Genomic DNA, 22819 nt, shown 5'->3' with positions numbered 1-22819 from the left:
TAACAGACTGTCTCTCAAGATTCTAAACAGTCTCCTTTCAGTCTCAGACCCAAACTGAGAAAAAGACAGGTTAGAAATAAATATATCAATGTTAATGTTAATAATATTTTATTTGATACTAATGAGGAAAAAAAGAATATTTGTACAGAGACAGCATGTCTTTCTGCAGAAGGTTCTTCAAAAATGGTTCCAAATTCAAAGATAATTCATTCTGTGGGTGGGTGGGTGGGTGGGGGGAGCACTTGAACAAAGACTTTAGCTGCATGCCTCCTTCTGCGGGAGGTCTCTTGCTGAAATAATCGATTAAGATTTGCTCCCTTCCTGCTAAAAACACTGCCTAGGCTAAACTGTGCAAAACTGTGCCCCCTTTAGCTAAAATCACTTTTTCAGACTCCAGACCTACTATTTGTTTAGGAAGACTGTTGTGATCTCTTTTAATTTTGGATACCTTGCCTCAAGAACTTTGGTTAACGAGTGGCATTGGGCATTTCAAAGACGCGTGCGCGCGCACACACACACTCACACACACACATATTGTATATGTCTAGGATTCAGTATGTGCCTCATTATTGGCTGAGAAGGACTTCATTGGTATGACTCCCTGTGGCCACATGGAAAGCTTTTCTATACACTACTCAATCAGAAGACTTTCCTTCTGTATACTCTTTTATTTCTGAAGAATACAGACACAACTCCACCTGTTAGCTGTTCCATTAAGCATGCTCAAAAGGAGTTAACACTTGTGAGAAAATCCAACAAGACCCTTCAAAAATGATCTTCATAGTACTTGACTATGTGGTACGTTTTAATAAGTGTAAGGACACAGATAAACAAATATGCAGAAAAACAAAGAACAGCTCTGTTTACTTGCTGTGATTAAGCAACATTTAACATCTAAGCTTGGGGGTGACATGCCTATGTTAAATTGCAAGATGCTGGGGGAATGAAGGACAGAAAGCCTCAGGACCTCTGCTTTACCAATTGCAAACACAGTTGGCCCTCCATTTTTGCAGGGGATCCATTCCGGACCCCCCCCCTAAGAAAACGGAGGCTCGCACATATTAAAGCCCCATGGGCTTGAATGGGGCCCATGCCTGTCTGGGAACTCATACAAACGTGAGGGATGCATGCCCGATTAAAAATAGTGGAGGTCGCCCCTCCATGGATTTTCAAGGTCACGGATCCAAGATCCGCAAGTTAGGAGGGGCGACTATTTTTGGTTTCATCCTTTCTGCTTATTTTGAGTCACAACATCAGAGTAAACGTTTAGTAGCTTGTATTGGGAGCTTCAGGTTCTGGTTTCTATAGCTGTTAAAGGAAGAAAATAGATCCATATCTGTTGCTTCTCCAACTAGCTGAAAGTGGAAGTTCTGGAGCAGAGTGGTGAAGAACAGGAATAGCTCCATATGGGCCAGTGCTTCCCCAGGACATGCACGCTTCCCTGGAAAAGAAGACGTCAGAGCAATCACTCACCAGAGATTGTTATAGTGTCTAGGAAAATTATGTGCTGGAGACTGCAGGCCATTAATTAGAATGAAACCAAGATGAAAAAACAGCAGGAAGGCATGCAATGCATCTATCCAATCTCTGTCAGTATTTCATTGAGCTATGTAAGTTCCTCACCCAATTCAATTCACGGCCTAATTTGATAGTTCAAATCCTGACCAGATTTGAGCACTTCAAACCTAGTATGTCTTGATCCAGAATCTGAATCAAGATTTGAAAATCCACATTGCTGACCCATTGATTTCCACAGGGAAATCAAAGTGGCCATAACCACCACCACCGCCACTACTACTACTACTACTACTTATCATTATTATTATTATTCACATAGGTGGATGTAATTAGCTGGTAAAGATGGGATGAACTCTTTCAAAATGAAGAAAAGCTCCAAGATTTTTTGTTGTTGTACACAGCTTTGAAAACTGCTATTAAAAAACAAATAAAAATAAGTAGAGTTTTTAAAACACAGATGGTCTTTTGAGAGCATGTTCATTAATGTTTTTTCCTGGCACAGTGGAAGGCCCGCTGAAGCCGTCAGAGCCCTCGAACAGGGCACCAACGGCCGCATCAGGCCTCTGGAAGGCCCGCTGAAGCCATCGGAGCCCTATTCAAGGGCCCCGGCGGCCGTATTGGGCCTCCTGGAGGCCCGATGCCGTCGCTGGCAGCCTCCAACAGGGCTCCGGCGGCAGCAGCGGGCCTCTGGAAGGCCCAATGCCACTGTCACAGCCCTATTTGAGGGCTCTGGTGGCTGCAGCGGGCCTCCTGGAGGCCCGATGCCGTCGGTGGCGCCCTCCAACAGGGCTCCAACGGTGGCAGCGGGCCTCCAGGAGGCCCGGTGCCGTCGCTGGGGTCCTCCAAGAGGCTTTTTTGCCGGCCTCTGACAGGGCCTGGGGCCCCGTCAGGGGCCTGCAAAGATGGGGAGGCCTGGCCCCCGGAGGGTGAAAGCTCCACCCCCGGCATGTGGCCCCGCCCCGGAGGGTGGAAGCTCCAACCTGACATGCGGCCCCGCCCCCGGAGGGTGGAAGCTCCACCCCCGGCACGCGGCCCGACCCCCGGAGGGTGGAAGCTCCACCCCCGGCTTCGGCCCCCCAGTCGCCTGAGGGACAGCAACCCGGTCCCTGGCCCAAAAAGGTTGCCTACTCCTGATCTACACAATCAAACACTTTACTATAATCTATAAAGCACAGACTGATTTCTTTTTCCATGCTATTGTTCACCAACTTCTTGACTATGATGTAAAAAAGACAGGTAGTGAGGAAACTCAGAAGAGAGCACCCTGCCCTGTTGCTTGCCTCCTGTGATCACAAAATCACTCTTGAAGCCCCAATCTCTAGCCAATATATAGTGTGACTATTTAGACCCATGTACTCACCTGCTGAAAATGGCATGAAGGCATCTTTCTTCTTAAACTGACCCTTCTCATCCACGAAATGGGCTGGGTTGAACTCCTGTGGAGTTTCCCACATCAGAGGGTCAAAATGCACAGATGTCAAGTATGGAATGATAACAGTGTCCTTCAGGGAAGAAAGCAAATAAGAGGACATGAATTGTTTCAGCTTCATACAAATCTGAGAAACAGCCTCTCATTCAGGAAGGCAGTAACTTATACACAAAGATGAGTAATTTAATGCCATGGAAAATTTCCCCATGAATGTGGGTCATGGCATATTCGCCATCTTTGTGCACATATAATTGAGTAGTTCTTGTACCTGCTTGGACTGTGGAAGTTTATAGCCATTTGTATGATTCCAAAAATCCATTCTTTACACAGTAAATGTGGAAATCACTGTACCTGAGGGATAGTGAAGCCCCTGAATTCTGTACAACAAGTTGTAGAACGTGAAAAGTTTTCAGGATTCAATCTCATGTGTCGTTGAACCTCATGGACAACAGCATTAGTGAATGGCATCCTCATCCGGTCTTCCATCTTTGGGGGACGACTGATACCTATGACCTCATTGATCTCTTCTTGGACTTTTGCTATAATTAAAAATATTCGGAAAATGTAATTTCAGAATTCTAAAGACCCTTCCTGCTAGCAGCACTGGAGATTCAGATCTGAATGAAACCTACAACTGCATAAACAGATTAACATAAATAGCCTTCTGGATTTTTTCCTATTTTTATAGACAGCATACAAGGATGAATCTTATTGACATGCAAATAGTTCAACCTTCCTTGAAATCTTTCCCTCAAATGGACTAATTTATAATTCTAAAATACTGATGCTTTTCAATTAAGGGGGGGGGGAGATAAAGGGAGGAGAGCACGATAGAATTTTATAAAATTAAACAAGGAGCATGGAATCAGAGGAAAAGAATATTGTTTTGCATGTTAGAGAATTAATAAATTAGGATCAGTAAAATAAAATGGATTGGGAAAATGTTCAAGCCTGATTTTTAAAAGTTTTTTCATACATTACATAATTAATATACATAATCTTCTACCACAAGATTCAATAGCTTCCAAAAAAAGAGGAGATAAATTAAATTTTAATTCTGCTATCTATTCAAATCATTACTAACACTCCCCCAGACCTTTTAATAATTGTTTTCAAATAATTGTTGATTCTTAGATGTTACAATTAATCCCAAATATCTTACCTTCTTTACAGTTTCATAACTTGTTTTATTGACTAGTTCTTACTTTTCTATAGCACTCGTATTTTTTGTTAGTATATTAAGTTTTATGTGGATTTAAGACCCACAAATTTGCTATACTCTCTTAGCTACAGTAACAATACCTTGGCCTGTTACAGACTGCCAAAATAAAGCTGCTTCGGGTCTCTTTGGAGATATGCTATTTAAATGATGCATGGGTACTAAGAGTCCGGAGGTCACGCCAAAGCCACACTCCATTCCTAAGCACTGGAGTGCAGCTTTGGTGCAGCTTCCTGATTTTTAGGATGCATGCATCATTTAAACAGCATACCTCCAAAGAGACCCGAAGCAGCTTTATTTTGGCAGTCTGTAACAAGCCCTTATAACACTGAGTGAGTTTTCTAATATTACAACTAAATAATCAGCAAGTGCCTTAAGCTTAAATTATTTTTTCCAGATCTTAACTCTAATTTCATCTTCCCCCTAATCTCTGAGTTTAGAATTTCCAACATTAAAATGAATAATAACGGCAAATTGGTGTTTTTGATTTGGATATAATTGGATATAATAAATTGAATATTATCAGCTGCCTTGAATCCCATTTTAGGAGAAAGATAGGATCTAAATCCAGTAAACAAACAAACAAAAATTTATCATTATTAAGGCCATTTCTCATATTAATGACAGTTGTTACATATCTTCCCTTTTCATCAGCTAAAATTAATTTTGATAATAATTTTCATCTTTTCGTAGATAACAATGCCATTGTTTTTTGTTTTCCCCAGAGATATAAATTCCTCTCAGAAACTTTTTGTTTTAATAATTGATCATGCCATTTCCTAATTCAAATTTACTGGAGACAAGTAACAGAATCATAGAATCATAGAGTTGGAAGAGACCACAAGAGCCATCCAATCTAACACACTGACATGCAAGAACACACATTCAAGGCACCTCCGACAGATGGCTATCCAGCCTCTGTTTAAAAGTGTCTGGAGACTCCATCACTCTCTGAGGGAATATGTTCTAGTCTCCTGAGCAGCAAAAAAACCAAGCTTGTTCCATCCTCAACATGACATCCCTTCAAATATTTTAAATATTTAGGGAGTGAACAGGCAGGCCCAGCTCCACCATTGCTAGCCTGAAGCAGAGCCCTCCCTCCTTGTTAACTGTCATCTTCCGGCCTATGAGGGAGTTGACCAGGCAGGCCCAGCTCCACCAGGGCTATCCTGAAGAAGAAGAAGAAGAGCCCTCCCTCCAGTCCATCTGCCTTGGTCCAGGTCTCAGAGGGAGAGAAGAATGCTGGACCTGATCCCCTCCCCCCCCACCATTCCCTTCTCCTTTTGTGTCGTGTCTTTTTAGATTGTAAGCCTGAGGGCAGGGAACCGTCTATTATCCCCTCTGTTATAAGCTGCCCGGATTCCCAGTGATTGGGCGGCATATAAATAAATCCTATTATTATTAAACAGAGAGTCTGTAAGTATTTACAGGAATGCCATTATTCTAAAAAGTCAACATGAGTTTCTCAAAAACAAGTCATGCCATCTTATCATCTTTTGTTTTTGTTTTTGTTTGGTAGATGAAGGGAATTCTGTGGATATAGCATATCTTGATTTCAGTAAGGCCTTTGACAAGGTCCCCCATGGTATTCTTGCAAACAAGCTAGTAAAGTGTGGGCTACACAATGCAACTATTAGGTGGAATTAGTTGACTAACTGAACCCAAAGGGTGCCCACCAATAGCTCCTCTTCATCTTGGAGAGAAGTGACCAGTGGGATGCCACAGAATTCTGCCCTAGGCTCTGTGCTATTCAACATCTTTATCAGTGACTTGGATGAAGGAATAGTGGACATGCTTATCAAATTTGCAAATGACACCAAATTAGGAAGAGTAGCTAATACCCCATAGGAGAGGATTGGAATTCAAAATGATTTTAATAGATTAGAAAGCTGGGCCAAAACTAACAAAAGAAATTTCAACAGAGATACTAAGATACTACAGTTAGGGTGAAAAAAAAATGAAATGCACAGATATAGGATGGGGGATGTCTGACTTGACAACAGTCCATGCAAAAGCTATCTAGGAGTCCTAGTAGGCCACAAGTTGAGCATGAGTCAACAGTGCAATGCAGCAGCTAAAAGAGCCAACACAGTTCTAGGCTTCATTAAAAGAAGTATAGTTTTACTTTATTCTGCTTTGGTCAGACTTCACCTGGAATATTTTCTTCAGTTCTGGGCACCACAATTCAAAAAGGATGTTGACAAGCTAGAGTGTGTCCAGAGGAGGGCGACTAAAATGCTAAAGGGTCTGGAAATCATACCTTATAAGGAAAGACTTAGGGAGCTGGGTATGTCTAGCCTGGAGAACAGAAGGTTAAGAGATGATATGATAGCCCTTTTAAAATATTTATTTATTTGTTTGTGGTATTTATACCCCGCCCTTCAGCCCTAATGGCTATCAGAGCGGCTTACAATTATTATTTTTAATAAGATGGTTCCCTGCCCTCAGGCTTACAATCTAAAAGACACGACACAAAAGGAGAAGGGAATGGTGGTGGGAAAGGGGATGAGGTCCAGTGGGTCTTCTCTCCCTCTGAGGTCTGGAACAAGGCAGATGAACTGGAGGGAGGGCTCTTCTTCTTCAGGCTAGCCCTGATGGAGCTGGGCCTGCCTGGTCACTTCCTCACAGGCCAGAAGATGACAGTTAAGGAGGGAGGAGTTTCTTCTTCCAGGCTAGCTCTGATGGAGCTGGGCCTGCCTGATCAACTCCCTCACAGGCCGAAGGATGACAGTTATCATGGAGGGAGGGCTCTCTATCTTCAGGCTAGCCCTGATGGAGCTGGGCCTGCCTGTTCACTCACTCACATGAGCTGCTCTAGAATATTTCCTGGTATTGATGTCAGGCTAACTGGGTGGTAATTGTTGGGATCCTCTTTTCCCCCATTTGGAAGATGGGAACAACATTTGCCCTCTTCCAGTCTGCTAGGACTTCTCCTGTTCTCCAGGAATTCTCAAAAATTATTGCCAGTGGCTCTGAGATTAATTTTGCCAGTTCTTTTAATGCCCTCCCTGGAAGAAGGTTAACCATCCATTAAGAAGCCAAGCCCTCCCTCCAGTCCCTCTCCCTTGGTCCAGGCCTCGGAAGTAGAAAAGAACTGCTGGACCTCATCCCCTTCCCCGCCACCACTCCCTTCTCCTTTTGTGCCATGTCTTTTTAGATTGTAAGCCTGAGGGCAGGGAACCATCTAATTAAAAAGATTGTATGTACAAAGCTGCGTAAATTTACAGTGCTTTATAAATAAAGGCTAATAATAATAAATAATAATATTGCATCTAGCCCTATATGAATGGCATTTTTTAAAAAAATAAAAATATATTAATTTCTGTTTTTTCCTTTGAGTTTGGTCCTTTTACATTCCACATGATATATTTGATTTCCATTACACTATAGTAGAGTTTATCTAAAATCTATCATTTTCAAACTCATGAGGGACATTGTGCATTAACGTGAAAATAAACTGCACAGAAAGTGGACAAAATAGGCCATTTTTTACTTTTGGGAGAACCCCGACAGTAAAAAGCAGCCAGTCTTGTCCACTTTCTGTGCAGTTTAATTTCGTGTTAATACTCAGTGCCTGCAATGTCATGTGAAAATGATCCCACTATTGCAGGACTTTTTCAATTTCTGTACATGTTAATATGCAACATCATGTGAAAATGATCCTGCTTTTGCAGGATTTCCCTCTTTTAAATCCCGTTTCTGCATGGGAAAAACCCTGTGTGATAAACAACATGAATTCTTGTTCAGAAAAAAAACACATATGTAGTGTATGTTTTCCACACAAAAGCCAATATTTCTGCAGGAATCAGTTGTTTTATGCAAGGTACATATTTCATTTCACAAAACATGTTTTTAGCAAGCAAAACCCATGTTTTATTACTCAAATAAATTCACCCCAACAAAGTCCCAAAGGGTGAAGAATCTTGTGGCTAGCGTCCTGTTCCTCAACACCCTTCCTTCATTAATAATGTAAACAATAATTAGTATTCATCACATTCGTAGGAAGGACTTACTTCTGACTTACTTATAATATTAAAAACAAGAGTCTGGTGACACTGGCAGGATGGGGAGGGCTTCTGACACTTGTTATGCCTTTTTTGGAAGGTTCCCATCTCAAAGGCATTTGGCTGGGTACTCTGACTGGAATCAGTGGACATTTTGTCTGATACAGCATGATTTCTATTAATTTTGTTACATATTTAAATGGTATGAAGCAGAACCCAACCATTTACCATTCACCCACCCACTCATACACATAGAATTGAAGAGAATTCTCTACCAGCCACTGGCTTCATACACATAAGTCACTAGTATCATCAACTAATGTAGGGAGCCGCCATGGGTCATTTTACTACCACCACATAATTGCATATTTCTTTTGTCAACCATTAATTCTACTGTTGAAGCAACATATCTCCAAAATTCCTGGCTACTTGTTAGATCTGTTCCATTTTGGAGGTCCTTAAACAGAGGCTAGATGGCCATCTGTTGGGTATTTTTTTGACTGAGAGTTCCTACATGGAAGGGGGTTGGACTGGATGGCCCGTGTGGTCTCTTCCAACTCTATGATTCTATGATTTTAAATTTTGGTTGCAATGAAATGGCCTCTGTCAAAGGCACTTCTGAACAGTGATTACAGAAAGATGTGCTGACAGCCCTCTAAAGTAGTTTGATAACAAATGAGTGAAAAACTTCTTCCTGTCCTTCATACACACACAGCTGGCACAGAAGCCTCATGAAAACTTCATAGACAGGAAAAAGTTCCCCTTCTTTCTGTGGTTTTTGGCAGAGTTCATAATAGTCTGATTACCTAACAGTTCTCTGGAATATCTGTTTACCTTGAATGTGTGGCAATCTAGCCATCAGAAAAATGCCAAAGTTCAAAGCATTACTTGTAGTTGACGATCCAGCAACAAAGAGCCCAAACACACTCATGACTATATCTTCCTGGTTGTAAATCAGCTCACAAGAGGTTTTTTCCTGTGAATAAATGAAAGGAGGAAGAATGAAAATATCTGCTTTAAAGAAAAACAGGGAATCTGAATCACCTTATCTTGATTCAAATAATATCACAGTATATTGTTTTATGTTGCTCTGTGATATTGTAATTTCTGTGGTATCATTATATCACATTACCCTCCCATTCCCCATTAATACTCTTTTTAAAGTAATAACATATATTTTAAAAAATTTGACACATTTTAAAATGCAGATAAAAACCATTTTGTTTTGTTTTTAATTTGCAGGATGGTATGCAAAACAGAGGAACACTAAAGTTAGAACCATCCCAATGCATTATATTCCCCATCACCATGTATGGATGTGTGAGCTGGACAGTGAAGAAAGCATGCAGAATAAAATAAACTCTTGAGAAGTGGTGCTGGAGTGCTGAGGATACCATGGAAAGCCCAAAGACAAGCAAGTGGGTTCTTGAGCAGAGCAAGCCAGGAAGCTCCCCGAAAGCCAAGATCATCAAATTAATGTTCTCATACTTTGGCCACATCATGAAAAAGCATGACTCATTAGAAAAGGCAATAATGCTAGAGAAGGTGGAGAGCAGTACAAAGAGAAGGAGATCACACACCAGAGAGCTAGACTCAGTCATGGGCATGAACCTACAAGACTTAAACAGAGCAATGGAGGATGGGAGGCTTGGAGAGATCTCATCAGCCAGATTGTCATGAGCTGGGAATGACTCAAGGGCAATGTGAAGTTGAAGGCTTTAACAGCTGGCATCCAGAGTTTTTTGTGGGGTTTTGGGACTATGAAGCCATGTTCTAGAACCATTTTTTCCTAATATTTCATCAGCAGCTGTGGCTGGCATCTTCAGAGAATGTTGGCATGGAAGAGAGTGACGTGTATATATACTGTTGGTTGAGGGGAAGTGATTTGCATGTTAATCCGTGTATTGTTCTGTTGTTGAATGGCAAAGCCTCAGGGTGTTTAATTAATGATCCATTGTCTGCTGGGAAACCCTCCTGACCCTGGATGGTTTTACTTCAAGGGCTTCTTCTTTCCTGTTGAAATTGTTCAGGTATTTATAGACTTCAATGGCTTCCCTGTGCATTCTGACCTGATAGTTAATTCTGATAGGTCCAGAAATTCTGGATAGGTCCAGAATTTCAGTGTTATCGAACAGCATTTTATGCCCAGGATGGTTTATAATGTGTTCTGCTACTGTTGATTTTTCTGCCTGACCCAGACTGCAGTGTCTCTTGTGTTCCTTGATTCATGTTTACACACTCCATCTGGTGGTTCCTATGTAGAATTGTCCGCAGCTGCACGGTATGCAGTAAACTCCTGTAGTGGTGAGAGGGTCTCTCCAGTCCTTTGCTGATCACAGCATTTGTTGGATTTTCTTGGTCGGTTTGTCGACCATTTGGAGGTTGTGTTTCCTCACTACTATTCCTATTCTGTCTGTGATTCCTTTGATATATGGTAAAAAAATACCTTCCCTTTGGATGGTTGTTTGTCCTCACTTCTATGGTTTTTTCTGGTCTGGCAGGCCTTCTGATGTCTGAGCTAGAGTAACCATTAGCCTGTAGAGCCCGGTCTAGGTGCTTCAATTCATCTTCCAGGAAGTGGCAGTCACAGATCCTTTTGGCCCAGTCTAAAAGTGTTTTCATTGTGCTTCTTTTTTGTCCTGGGTGATGGTTGGAGTCCTTGTGCAGGTTAGAAACAGAATCTGGGCACCTGATGAAATGAGCCATCTTCAAGGAAAATCAAGGAGGACAGATAAAACTCAGGAAAGTTTTGCAACCCAAAAATCCCTTTGAAAAGTCTCTGGCCTTCAGAATGCAAGGGTTTTTCCTGCTATTTTCATTTATAAAAGAGGTTATTAGCCAAAAGTCTAGCTGTCTTTCCATTATTTCAAACAGACTTTTCAAATCTCCCCAGCTTCTTTTCAACATGACCAGATAGGTTCCAGGCGAATTTATTGTTTGTCACATCATATCTCTTTTTGAGAAATGTTCTACCTGCATTTTTAGCAGATTTAAACATTTGTTCCTCATTTTCTTTTCAAGTGTGTTTGTATATCTATGTAGTTTAGGGGAATGGTTCCAGCTATCTCACCTTCCCACCTTTTTGAGATATTTCTCATTTCTCCTTCCAACAACCTCTGAACCCACCCATTTCTTAGCCCTAATCTGTATCACTTGGAATCTAAATCCAGCTCATTATGACCCTTTAAGAATATGTAATTATGATAAGGTTATTAGAACCTTCTCAGATTTTGTGAGTATACCTCTTTGACTTAATATTTTCTCCATTCTGCCAAAACTGTATTGTATTACCTAAAGTCATTTGCTTTATCTACATATGTCATTTACAAAACTCTGTTATTCCTAGCATGAACACTATACAATGCATATTTGTGCATATTTTCACATCTGTGTGTTCAATAAAATTCTTCATTTGAAATAGCTGTGTGGGGAGGTTCTGGAAACCTGTAAGCATAAATGCACTACTGCCAAAGTTAAAAGATCCCTTAGAGGCTGATATGCTCAGAACATGTCTATGAGTATCTAGATGTCTTCAGAGGCTTGCTGGCTCAGTAGCAAACTGGAATCACAGAATTCAGTTGAGCGAGTATAAAGATCAGTTTCAAATGTTCTGAGGAGGGAATGCCTTTGTGTGTGAAGACTTGCATTATCCCATTCTTGCTTGTCTTGTATTTTATATATATTAATGGGAAGAGACCCCAAGGGCCAACCAGTCCAACTCCCCTTCTGCCATGCAGGAACTCACAATCAAAGCAGTCCAGGCAGATGACCATCCAACATCTATTTAAAAACCTCAAAAGAAGGAGACTCCAGTACTCTCCAAGGTGGCATGTTCCACTGTCAAACAGCTCTTGCCATCAGGAAATTCTTCGTAATGTTTAGGTGCAATCTCTTTTTCTGTAGTTTAAAACCTTAGCTCTGTGTTCTGGTCTCCAAAGCAGCAGAAAACAAGCTTGCTCTATCATCAATATGACTTCCCTTCACATTTTTAAACAGAGCTATCATGTCACATCTAAGTCTTATTTTCTCCAAGCTAAACATACCCAGCTCCCTAAGCTACTCCTCATAGGGCATGGTTTCTAGACCTTTCACAATTTTAATCACCCTCTTCTAGACATGCTTTCCTTGCAGAAGGTCCCCAGATTGATCTCTGGCTTCTCCAGGTAGAACTATGAAAGAATCATGCCCAAATTCCTGTACAACTACTGCTAATTGTTTTGAACAACACTAGGCTAGATGGACTAACAGTGTAAGGCAGCTTCATGTGTTCTGGTACCTACCTTCTCCAGTTTGATAAGAAAGCAGTCAATATAGTCACGGGGGTTCTCAGGGTCCAGTGTCTGGCTGTGAGATTTTACCTCCTCACGGATGTAGGCCTGCAGTTTTTTACAATCAGCAAATACCTTCTGGTGAGGTCCAGGCAGGTAATCCATCATTTGTGAGAAAGAGCTGTACAACTGGGATACAAATTATATCTTTATGTTTTAAAGTCAAACCTTTGAGCCCCCTAAAGGCTGTAGCTAAATGTAGCTGGTACAGCAAGTGGAATACTGTGAATACTGATACTGCTGGTGGAAAGCCTTGGAATTACTTTCTTGGATTGTGATTTTCTTAACATGACTCCTTAGACTGCAGATTGGACTGCAACAGGTCTACTTTTAAAAACAACAGCATAATTTGCCTAAAATTACCTACTAGCAATGATGGATACATATTTTTATCACATATCAAGCCTGCATATTTCAATCTTTCATTCTTTGAGGTATACAATACACACAAACACAAACATTGATCAGCAGAGAGGTACAGCAAGTATTCTTGCTGGAAATTAATGAAAATAATTAATCAAAACTGGATGATCTGCTGTACACAATGTGTATCTTTCCTGCTGCAGTTGTCACCATCGGGCAATGGCACCCTGCATGCTGCCCAGGTCATAGCCATGCTTATCCGAACGCTTTTCAGATCCTCTGGGAAGAATCTACTCCAGCCACAGATTAGTTGTTACTTCCTAGACGACATTCTATTCTGCCGCTCCAAAATTGTGGAACCACCTGCCAGAGGAGATCCATCTTATCACCACCTTAGATGCCTTTGAGAAGGCTGTCAAGATGGATCTCTTCTGGCAGGCCTTCCCTGACTGACCTCCCAAAGAAAGTTAGCCCCAATGTCCACTCCATTTTGATTATTTATATTATGTTACTGATTTAACTTTTAACTGTTGGACGTTTATTACTTTCTAATGGTGGGAGGGTTTAGGGGTATTCTAATTTTTATTGTGACCTTGTATTTTTAATTGTGTGTTAATCCCTCCTTGATCCACAGGGAAAGGCAGGAAAAATAAATAAACCATATTGTTATTATTATTATTATTTTCAAAAATGGCATGCTCCCATTTTGGAAAAGTGGCTGGATGAGCGCAGCTGGGATCCAGGCTGCATACAGGTTGCAGTTGCCGGGCAGCAGCAGCGGTGGCTATTTGAATGTGATAATATCCACTATATCCACTATTAATTTGAAACACTACTGTATCCTGTTAGGAATGAGTCATGTTATTTTTAATGGGATAAGCTCCATCAGAAGGCAGTCAGTGCTAGGGAATCCTGGGAATTCAAAAGGTAACTGAAGAGTTTGTTTGTTTGTTTTAAAATGACTTTATTTGGAAAGAGGATCTGAGAAAAGTTATGACACAGGACATCACACTGCTAAAGGAAAAGTCTAGAAATGTTCAATATAATTTCCATGGATTTAAGGTGGAATGTGGCAATGAGTATTAAGTCATGGAAACTATTTTTAAAAAGGACCCATTTTCCCAGTCCTCACCGAAGGGCCCTTTAAACATGCAAAGAATTGACACAATGTATACGCCCTTCCTTTGTATATTGCCTATAGCCTCCATGTTAAGATGAAGCGCAGTTAAGATGACCCCTTTGTAAAATAGAAACCATTCTGTTTCTCCATATTCTGGTCTAACTGTAGCCTCTTACAATACATACAAATTCCTTATCAGGACTATCAAATATAGTTGCACTCCCATATCTTTAATTGGATTCCATAACTTTTCGTGATCTATGCAGTCAAAGGCTTTGCTATAGTCTATAAAACACATGCTATTTTTTTTCCTGGAATTCTTTGGTGCACCCTATTAGCTATCGTATATTTGCTATGTGGACTCTAGTGACTTTCCTTTCCTGAACCTCATTTGAACCTCTGGGGATTTCTCTTTCCACATATGATTGGAGTCAATGTGGCAGAACTTTGAACATAATTCTGCTTGCATGGGAGATCAGTGTTATGTTCCTATAGTTCCTGCAGTCTTTTGTGTATCTTTTTTGGGGGGGATTATTTCCAGTCTGCTGGCCAGCATCTTGCTTTCTGTATTTGTTGGTATTTTACTGAACACTAGAACTGGTTCTGTCAGTTTATTGTTGCTGTTCAATGGATTAGAACAACAGTTTGGAGGTGGAATACCCCTTTCTCGGGGGTCTCCAGGTTGGGGCTCGCCCCTCCTCCTCTTCCTCCAAGGTGGTCAGGCCTCCTCTGGCTTGCCACTGCCACTGCTGCTGCCACTGCAATCATGTGGGGTTTCTAGCGGCCTTTGCAGCCAGAAACCCTGTCCCTTCTTCCAGTTGGCAGGCCGGAAGGGGTGGGACTTCTGGCCACAGAGGCTGCTGGAGCTTGTAGGCGGCTGGAAGTCCCACCCCTTCCTGGCCTCCCAACCACTCAGGGAGGCCACTGGCTGAGAAAAGGGACAGGACATCCGACCGCGAGGTGTCATTGCTGCCCAACAAAGGTTGGGAACCACTGGATTAGAATATATTGCAATTCAGCTGTTTCTCCTTCCAATTGCCCCTTAATTATTTTTATTTTATATTTTTGTTCCAGTGCAGTTACTTGAAGTCCAGACTATTAACCGGATCTAGCTACAGGAAGCATACAATTCCCTTGTTGCAACAGCTCCATTGACTTGCACTCCATTTCTGGGCACAATTCAAAGTGCTGGTTTTGACCTATAAAGCCTTGAATGACTTGGGTCCAGGCTATTTGAAGGACTGTATCTTCCTGTACGAGCCCACTAGAGTATTGAGATCATCTGGAGAGGCCCTTCTCTCTGTCCCACCACCCTCTCAGGCGCATTCGGTGGGAACAAGAAAGAGGGCCTTCTCAGTGGCAACTTCCAAACTCTGGAACTCCCTCCCTAAATTCTGTGTCAATCACTGTGAGATCTCATGATAAAGGGCAGGATAGAAATGTTTTAACAAATAAAAATAAAATAAGAATTAGCCCTAACCTCTTCACAAAGTAAGGTGGTAGGAAGAATGGCTTACAAAAGGACAGGTTTATAACACAGAAGGAACAACCTACCATTCCCGTGTAACTCTGAAATAGGGATGCTAGTTGCTCCGCAATGCATAGGTGCCCTGCAACAGTCTCGTTTTTGTAGTCAAACCGACTCCCAATGACAACAGAGCACAGCACATTAGAAGCAGCATTTCTGATGCATTTTTGTAAGTCAAAAGTCTTCTCTGCAAAGAAACAAGATCAACGTAAGTAGAGCTGGAGAGAATAGATTCCATCTTCCGCAGGTCCCCTGTGAAAATCAAGGAAACTCTTTAAAGCAGCTGACGTTAAGTCATTGCACCTTTTTACCATCTGTCTCAAGAACATAATGTAAACTTCTTAAAAAGTAACCTATGACAATCAAAGGCCTAAACTCTGTTCTTCATCCTGATTTGCATAGTGTTATTCAATCAATGGGATTTACCAAGTGTTTAATCTCAATTCAACAGTTGGTTGAAAAGGTCTACTCTAGTTGGGACTAACCAACTGGATGCCAACCATGGTCTCCTTCTGTTATTCCTTCCTAGGTTGCTGGTTCTTTGACTGTTGTGTACAATGCAGCTGCAGCTTGACAAATGAAATATAGGGGGGGAACTAATGGAACCCCAAGAGACTGTGGTTTCTAGAGTTTAAGCAGTTGTCTTCCTAAAGCCATATAGTGATAGAAAACACTTTTAAAAGTGATACTGTGCTCAGTTTAATGCAGTGTTGGTATTGTCTTGTGAAGATATTGCCATGTGATTCACTGAAGAAAGCATTTGGCTGGTGGCAAGTCAAAGGAGCATGAAGTTCCAGGAAGCAGCTGAGCACAAGCACTGGGCTGGGTGAGATGCTAGGAGAAGTCCCTTCATTATACCTGCTATGGCATGAAATGCATTTGGCAGGGCAGAGATGGATAACACTCAGATCTCCAGATACTCTGGATTTCATATTCCATAATCATTTACCATTGAACATGCTGGCCAGAAATGATGATAATTGAGTTATCTTTATTGGGAGGGGGGTATATATTTTAATGCCAACAAATCTGATTTTGTAGCTAGGATAAGAAATCTGTACTTAGGACAAGAAACTACTGTTAGAGCAGAATATAGAAAAACAGAATGGTTCCCTATTGGCAAAGGGTCAGGCAAGGATGCATTCTGTCAACCTATTTTTTTTCAACCTGTACGCAGAGAATATCATAAGAAAAAGAGGTTTAGACTTAGAAGGAGGAGGAATGAAGATAGGAGGAAAGAACATCAACAAACTAAGTTATATGGACGACACCATACTACTAGCAAAAAACATTACAGACTTGTAACAATTACCAAGAAAGGTAAAAGAATAAAGTACAAAAGGAGGTTTCATTTTTATTTTTAGACCATTTTCCCTGTTCTGGAAGGTTGCTTTTTGTCTCTTTGGAATAGCAATAGCACATTGGAGAGGCAAGAACCTTGTATGGCTGCTGTCATATGTTTCACCAAGCAAAGCGCTTCCTCCTGCACCCTCTCAGACATTGTTTTCTTCCCCATTCCAAAGTCCCTCAGGGTGGAAAGTGTGAACCGGCGCAAGTCCCTCCATTTTGCATCCTTTTGGATGGCCAACCCTAAAACCAAAGAGATTAAAAGGTCATTTTATCAGTTCTCAACAGACAGCAACCAGCAGGAAGTTTTATGTGAGCAATAGATAGCCTTAATCAGTGCAGTATTCTTTCTTTTCTTTTCTTTTCCTTTCTTTTCATGTGTGTGTGTGTGTGTGTGTGTGTGTGTGTGTGAGAGAGAGAAAAAGTTATTTTTGTAAGTACTAGGAAAATTTTCTACTATTTTTCTTCTCAAAGGAAGCAATCACTACTTTTAACAGTTTTCTTCCCACTGGAAGAACATAATTGAAAACCACACTGTTTTTTAAAGCCTATTCACAATTTGGGAATTATTCTGTGCAAAATTCACACATGGTTCTTTAACACAGAAAACAGCATTTTCTATGCAAAAATTCCAGTGCAGTAAATCCTGTTTTCTATGCAAAACAACCACATTCAAATTTTACACAGAATGAGCCCAAAATTGCAAAGATCATCACAATTCCAGGATTCATCTGTTCAATACACTTTTTTTAACCATTTTGTGAATATTTTCAAATATCCTTTTTATACTGAGTGTACATAGGGGAAACTCCCAGGACAGAAAAAGTGGCTTTCTTTGTGAAAGTTTCACATGTAGTTTTGTACATATCCATTTACCCGTACAGCCAACATAAAACAATTGTAATTTGCTTAAGTATGTTTCTTGTGTATATAAAAAGCATGCACATTGATTATTGGGTAAATGGCAACAAGAGTAATGACTGAGTAGCTTCATGGATAGAAAAGGGGACATTTGATCCCCCCTACTGTCACTGCCACTGCCACCGTTACAACAGAAAGCACCAATGAAGCCTTCCCTTGAAATGGAAATTGCAGCTTCAGTGTATCATCCTCAATGCACACTCAATAACCCCCAAAGTGCTCAGACCTCCCTAGAACTACGAGTTACATAACAAACCTAAAACCCCAACATTTATCAACATAAACCAGGGGCAAAATGCATATGTGGAATTCAAGAACAGGGTAACTCTGACTACATAGTAAGCCTAGGAATTTGTTCTGAGTGCTACAACTGAATTGAGATTTTACAAAATTCACCTATAGTCAGACAAGTTGCTTTCATTTTAGCAAGTGAGTATGTGTGTGTGTATAATACTTTTAAAAGTTCTTGAAATTTCCTGATCTCCTGCAAATCAAGCAAAGCTCTACTGATAGAGTCCAATCTATCGCTCACCCTTGCCTTAGATACTAAAACAGAAACAGGAATAAATGAAGGAAAGCCATATAGTCCACCTTGACCCTTTGTCACCCGCTTTGAGATGGGGAGGGGAGAACGACCACCAAACACTTCAGAATGATCCACCAAAGCATCTTTTACCACCTCATATCCACAGAGCACCACTGCAGGTTTTGGGCCCATCCAAATAGTGAAGATAGGACCATATTTCTGAACAAGCTGGAGACAAAATAAAAACCAAGTCTTGTTAATGAGGCAGTGTAGTTATTTGCAATATTTCTTAGACTAGGACAGTTCCCACCAAACAACCAAATTACCATGCACCTTTCATCATGTCAAATCCAGAAAGCACAAATGTAGGATTTGGTTCTAGTCCTTAAATGAACAGAGGACCATGCCCCTTAATAAACTGGCTAAAAATCTAAGCTACTTGTGCTTAATGCTCCAAACAACACATTGTTTGTATTTTTTTAAATTTTATAACTATTTCTTATTTTGTGGGATATTTAACATCATGTTTCTTTGTGCCCCCCCCCCCAGTCATTATGCACTCCATGATAAGGTGTCACACCAAAGTAATACCAAAGACAAAAAATATTCTTGTCTTTAATCCCCCTTTCTTTAATCACACTTCCTCTGTCTTAAATCATACAAGGAAATTGGTGGCCTGTATAAAAATGCTGGGAAAATTGACAAGACTATGTGTTGGTTGACGTTTCCAATTACAGTCAGCCCTTCTTATACACTGATTTTTTTATACACTGATTCAAGCATACACGGTTTGAAAATGTTCAAAAAAGTATACATTTCAAATATCAAACTTTAATTTTCCATTTTTATATGGGGACACCATTTTGCTATGTCATTATATTTAATGGGACTTGGGCAAACACAGATTTTGATATCCAAGGGGAATCTTGGAACTAAACCCCAGTGTATAACAAGGGTCCACTGTACTATTATACCTCTCCTTTTTGAATATTTGGTCATTTGGTTTAGGAAGACATCCTCCAAACCTTCTGGCTGGATGGTGGGCCTATAGTAGATGTAATAATTTTGTATCTGAGTACAGGGACATAACCACCCACTTTTCTAAAAACAAAACAAAACTCCCCATCAGTCACAGAATGGCCATGAAAGGGAGCACTGGCTCTATGGTAAGTCCAGGTTTAGCATAATTGTGTATGTGGACCTACCTAAGGAGAGTGTTTGAGGATAACACAGGAAGATGAATGATAGGAGCCCAATGGTTCAGGCTGTGGGGACATCTTACATATGGGATTTATACCCATTATCAGATATTGAAGCTAATTTGAATAATCAAAACATTGAAATACAGAGGCTTGGTGTCTCCAAAATCCCATCCATTGTATGCTGCTTCTGCTGCTGTCTGTCTGTCTGTCTGTCCGTCCATCCATGATTTTATATTGTAATTTTTGTGTTCAGTAAGCTATTCAAAAACAGTTTGGAAGATAAATTATTTGTGTAAAGTAGATACAAGGGGTGTAAAAAATACTCACAATCTTTTTCACCCTCAGTGACAAAGGGCATCTCAACTTATTAAAATGCCCCATGGTATAAATCATCAGCCATCACAAGAAATTCCATGTTTTGGGACATGGATATGTTTATGAATATTTTCTTTGCACAAAAGACATTGGCCTAAATCTTGTTGCTGGTCCCAACTAGAGCAGACCCACTGAATTAGCTGTTGAGTGGTAAATCAACTCTTGATTTATCCCTCATGGATTCAGTGGGTCTGCTCTTTTTAGGAGCAGCAATTGCACTTACGCAACTGGGTTTTGTATGGAAAACTTTTTATACCAAAAAAAACACAACAGTTTTTGTTCAGAAAACAATTACTTTTGAACAAACCCAAAAATTTACTCCCAAATTCTTGAAACACAAAATAATCAGCAAAAAATGTGCAAAACTTTTCATGGTTTTGCTTAGTAAGAAAACTTTCGAAGTTCTTCAGTTTTGTGTGCAATAACAAAATAAGAGAAGAGTTACATTGCTATCAGATAAAATGCCACAATACAGTAAGCAATACAGTAAAATAAAGAAGTAAACAAAGTAACTGAAATTAAGGAAAGGAAAATTATACAGAAATCTTCATCCTTTTAGAGTACACCTTTGTTATAAGGAAGAACAGAGAAAGTGAAGAAGAGGAAAATAATTTTTCTGTCCACGCTTTCATTTCAAAAAAACTTGTTTATTCAGTAACATAGGGAAAAGGTTCACCAACAACTGATCTTACTTTGGGGTAGAATTTGTCCAGAGGCATAACATCTTTCTGCAGGAGATTGCCCAGAAATAACCAAGGAGTGGGTCCCGGAGGCAGCTGGCCTTTCTTCTTGTACATTTTGAAGGAGGAGAACAATATGAGGAAGAACAGACAGAGAAGAAGCAGAACCCCTGCCTCCAATGTATCCATCTTTGTCTGAGCTCTTGTTTGGGTCAGAAGTCCAGGAAAAAGCTTAAGAGAGATGCAGTGAAAATAAGGGTGACTATTTGAGCTCCAACCAAATTCAAATTCTGCATAGTCTCTATAGTCCCACAAACCCATCAACTTTCGTTCCTTCTTTTCAATCAGTAAAGATAATTTATTCATCAGCAATGCTTCATCTTGACCTCAGCTACACATGAATCAAATTGTCACATAATACAGCTGGGTGGTAGGTTCCCCCTCAATACAGATTTTCTCTAACATGTGTAAATATAGTCTTAAACAAAGTCTGCCCCTCATCAGCATTCCCATTGGTTTTTTTTCCTCCAACTGGACATCTGGTTGCTGGTGGTCAGTCAGGTCACCCACCTGCCAGGGACATAGCCAGGAATTTGGGAAGTGGGGGTCCAGACTAAGTGTCACCATACATTTTGTGGTTAGATTAAGTTTGGTTGATATTATTTTTAACATTAATTAATGGAAGGGTGAGTTGGGACCCCATGGACCACCACCCCCGGCTACATCCGTGCACCTGCACCCCTGGTGACTCACCCCCAAAGCCTTCTCTTAGGCAACAGCGTGCTCACTGTGTCTTGACATCAATCAGATTCTTGGGGTATTTCCCCTCTCATGTAGCAAATGAATTCTGCTTATGTACACCAGGATTTGACTGAAGGATGTGAGCCCCACACATTATATATGCCACAAGCAAAGGACCCTGAAGCAAATCATTCATCTGACAAAACTATACAGGATTCATCCACTAATTGAAAGAGGGCCAGAAGATCTGGAGAAATTAGAAGATTCAGATTCTTTATCTTAAGATATAGCTAGTGAAGCAATCACATTTTTGAAAAGAAATAAAGAAATTACAGAGTTTCCTGCAAATTGTAAAAGCAGTTGCCATTTGCTAACAGCAAAGTCCATTAGATATGGCTACAGAGACAGGGACAAAATGAGTAAATTGCCCTCCCCCAAAGGAATATTGCCTTTTCCTCCATTCCCACATTTTTAGGCATTACAGTAACTTAAAACTTTGCTTTTGCTGCCTTCTGTGATGGAGTCACAGGGCAGTCTTGTTTCCCCAACAGCCAATCCTAGTTCAAGCTGCTGTGAGAGAAGTAGATATGAAAGGGAGGAGTGCGGGATGGTTTGAAAGCAGAAGAGAACAGTTCTCTTCATTGGAATGTTCAGTTAGAGCTCAGTTGAGGAAGTAGAGAGAATTAAGCAGATGAATGGTGTCAGTGAAATTTAATATACACTCATCCCTCCATATTCACTGGGGTTAGGGGCACAGGACCCCTGTGAGCATGGATAAACCACAAATAACAAAAGCACTGTGTTTTTACCTGAGAGAACACCTCTCTAGGTCCTCTGGTGAAACTTTGTGGTCAACGTCTGCCAGACATTGACTATAGAATTGCACTGGAGAAGCTACAAATGCCTAAATAAAGCTAAGATGTTCTTTGTTACAAAGGAAGCTTCTGCCTGAGTGAATTTACAACCATATAAGCACAGAAAACATGCTACCAAAGATTTAAAACTTATAAGAGGAAGACACCGGGGACCCCAGTCTTTGTACATTTAGGGACAGTGTATAAAAGGTGGATGCTGGGCAACTGTAATTCATGAGGGGTCTTCAGAAGTTTCTGAGATAAAAAGGTAACCTTGAGACGTTGAAAGGAAGATCCTTGTGACACCCTCTTTCTGTCTTTCTCCCATGGATTCTATTTTGGAGCTAAATGTTTTTGTAAAAGAAATAGCCCAGACTTCCCTTGCTAACTGTTTAACTGAAATGCTAAAAAACAAAAAGGAAAGACAATAATAAACTTAATACAAGAGAAATAGAGGAAACACACATACCCAAGCACACACATGTGAACAGATGCTGGTTCTTTGGTCCAATCTATCTTGAGCCTATTAACATAGTTAATTAACATCGACCAGTTTCTCTGAAATTAAATATAATGGGGGACTGTTTATACCAACAAGGTCAGTGCTTACACTGAATGTGCCTAAATTTGGGAAATTCTTCACCTTAGGCAGATTTAATATTCT

The 22819-nt window shown here is 40.5% G+C and overlaps 1 protein-coding gene across 1 annotated transcript; it reads right to left on the bottom strand.

Annotated features, from left to right (window-relative positions):
- Positions 1–787: 787 nt before the first annotated feature.
- Positions 788–20884, bottom strand: LOC149322075 (cytochrome P450 2C20-like). Its single transcript, XM_089534178.1, has 9 exons — positions 20573–20884; positions 18369–18531; positions 16947–17099; positions 15536–15696; positions 12451–12627; positions 9005–9146; positions 3299–3486; positions 2879–3020; positions 788–1441 (listed from the first exon to the last, which is right to left on the bottom strand). Exons 1-9 carry the CDS (start codon positions 20879–20881, stop codon positions 1254–1256), a joined length of 1623 nt encoding a protein of 540 aa, XP_089390304.1. The 5' UTR covers positions 20882–20884; the 3' UTR covers positions 788–1253.
- Positions 20885–22819: the final 1935 nt, after the last annotated feature.

The sequence above is a fragment of the Sceloporus occidentalis genome, unplaced genomic scaffold, assembly GCF_023333645.1.
Source record: "Sceloporus occidentalis isolate IW3139 unplaced genomic scaffold, rSceOcc1.0.p SCAF_1, whole genome shotgun sequence".
Lineage (NCBI taxonomy): Eukaryota > Metazoa > Chordata > Lepidosauria > Squamata > Phrynosomatidae > Sceloporus > Sceloporus occidentalis.
Note: the sequence above shows the minus strand (reverse complement) of the source record. Positions and strands in the feature narration are given on the sequence as shown.

Excerpts from the sequence above, each read along its gene's own strand:
- LOC149322075 (XM_089534178.1), bottom strand. The coding sequence starts at position 20,881 with ATGGGTTTGTGGGACTATAGAGACTATGCAGAATTTGAATTTGGTTGG. Across the intron at positions 17,100-18,368 it reads GCGGGTGACAAAGGGTCAAG|GGTTGGCCATCCAAAAGGAT; the intron begins GTGGACTATATG and ends CTTTGGTTTTAG. Across the intron at positions 15,697-16,946 it reads TATGACAGCAGCCATACAAG|AGAAGACTTTTGACTTACAA; the intron begins GTTCTTGCCTCT and ends GTTTCTTTGCAG.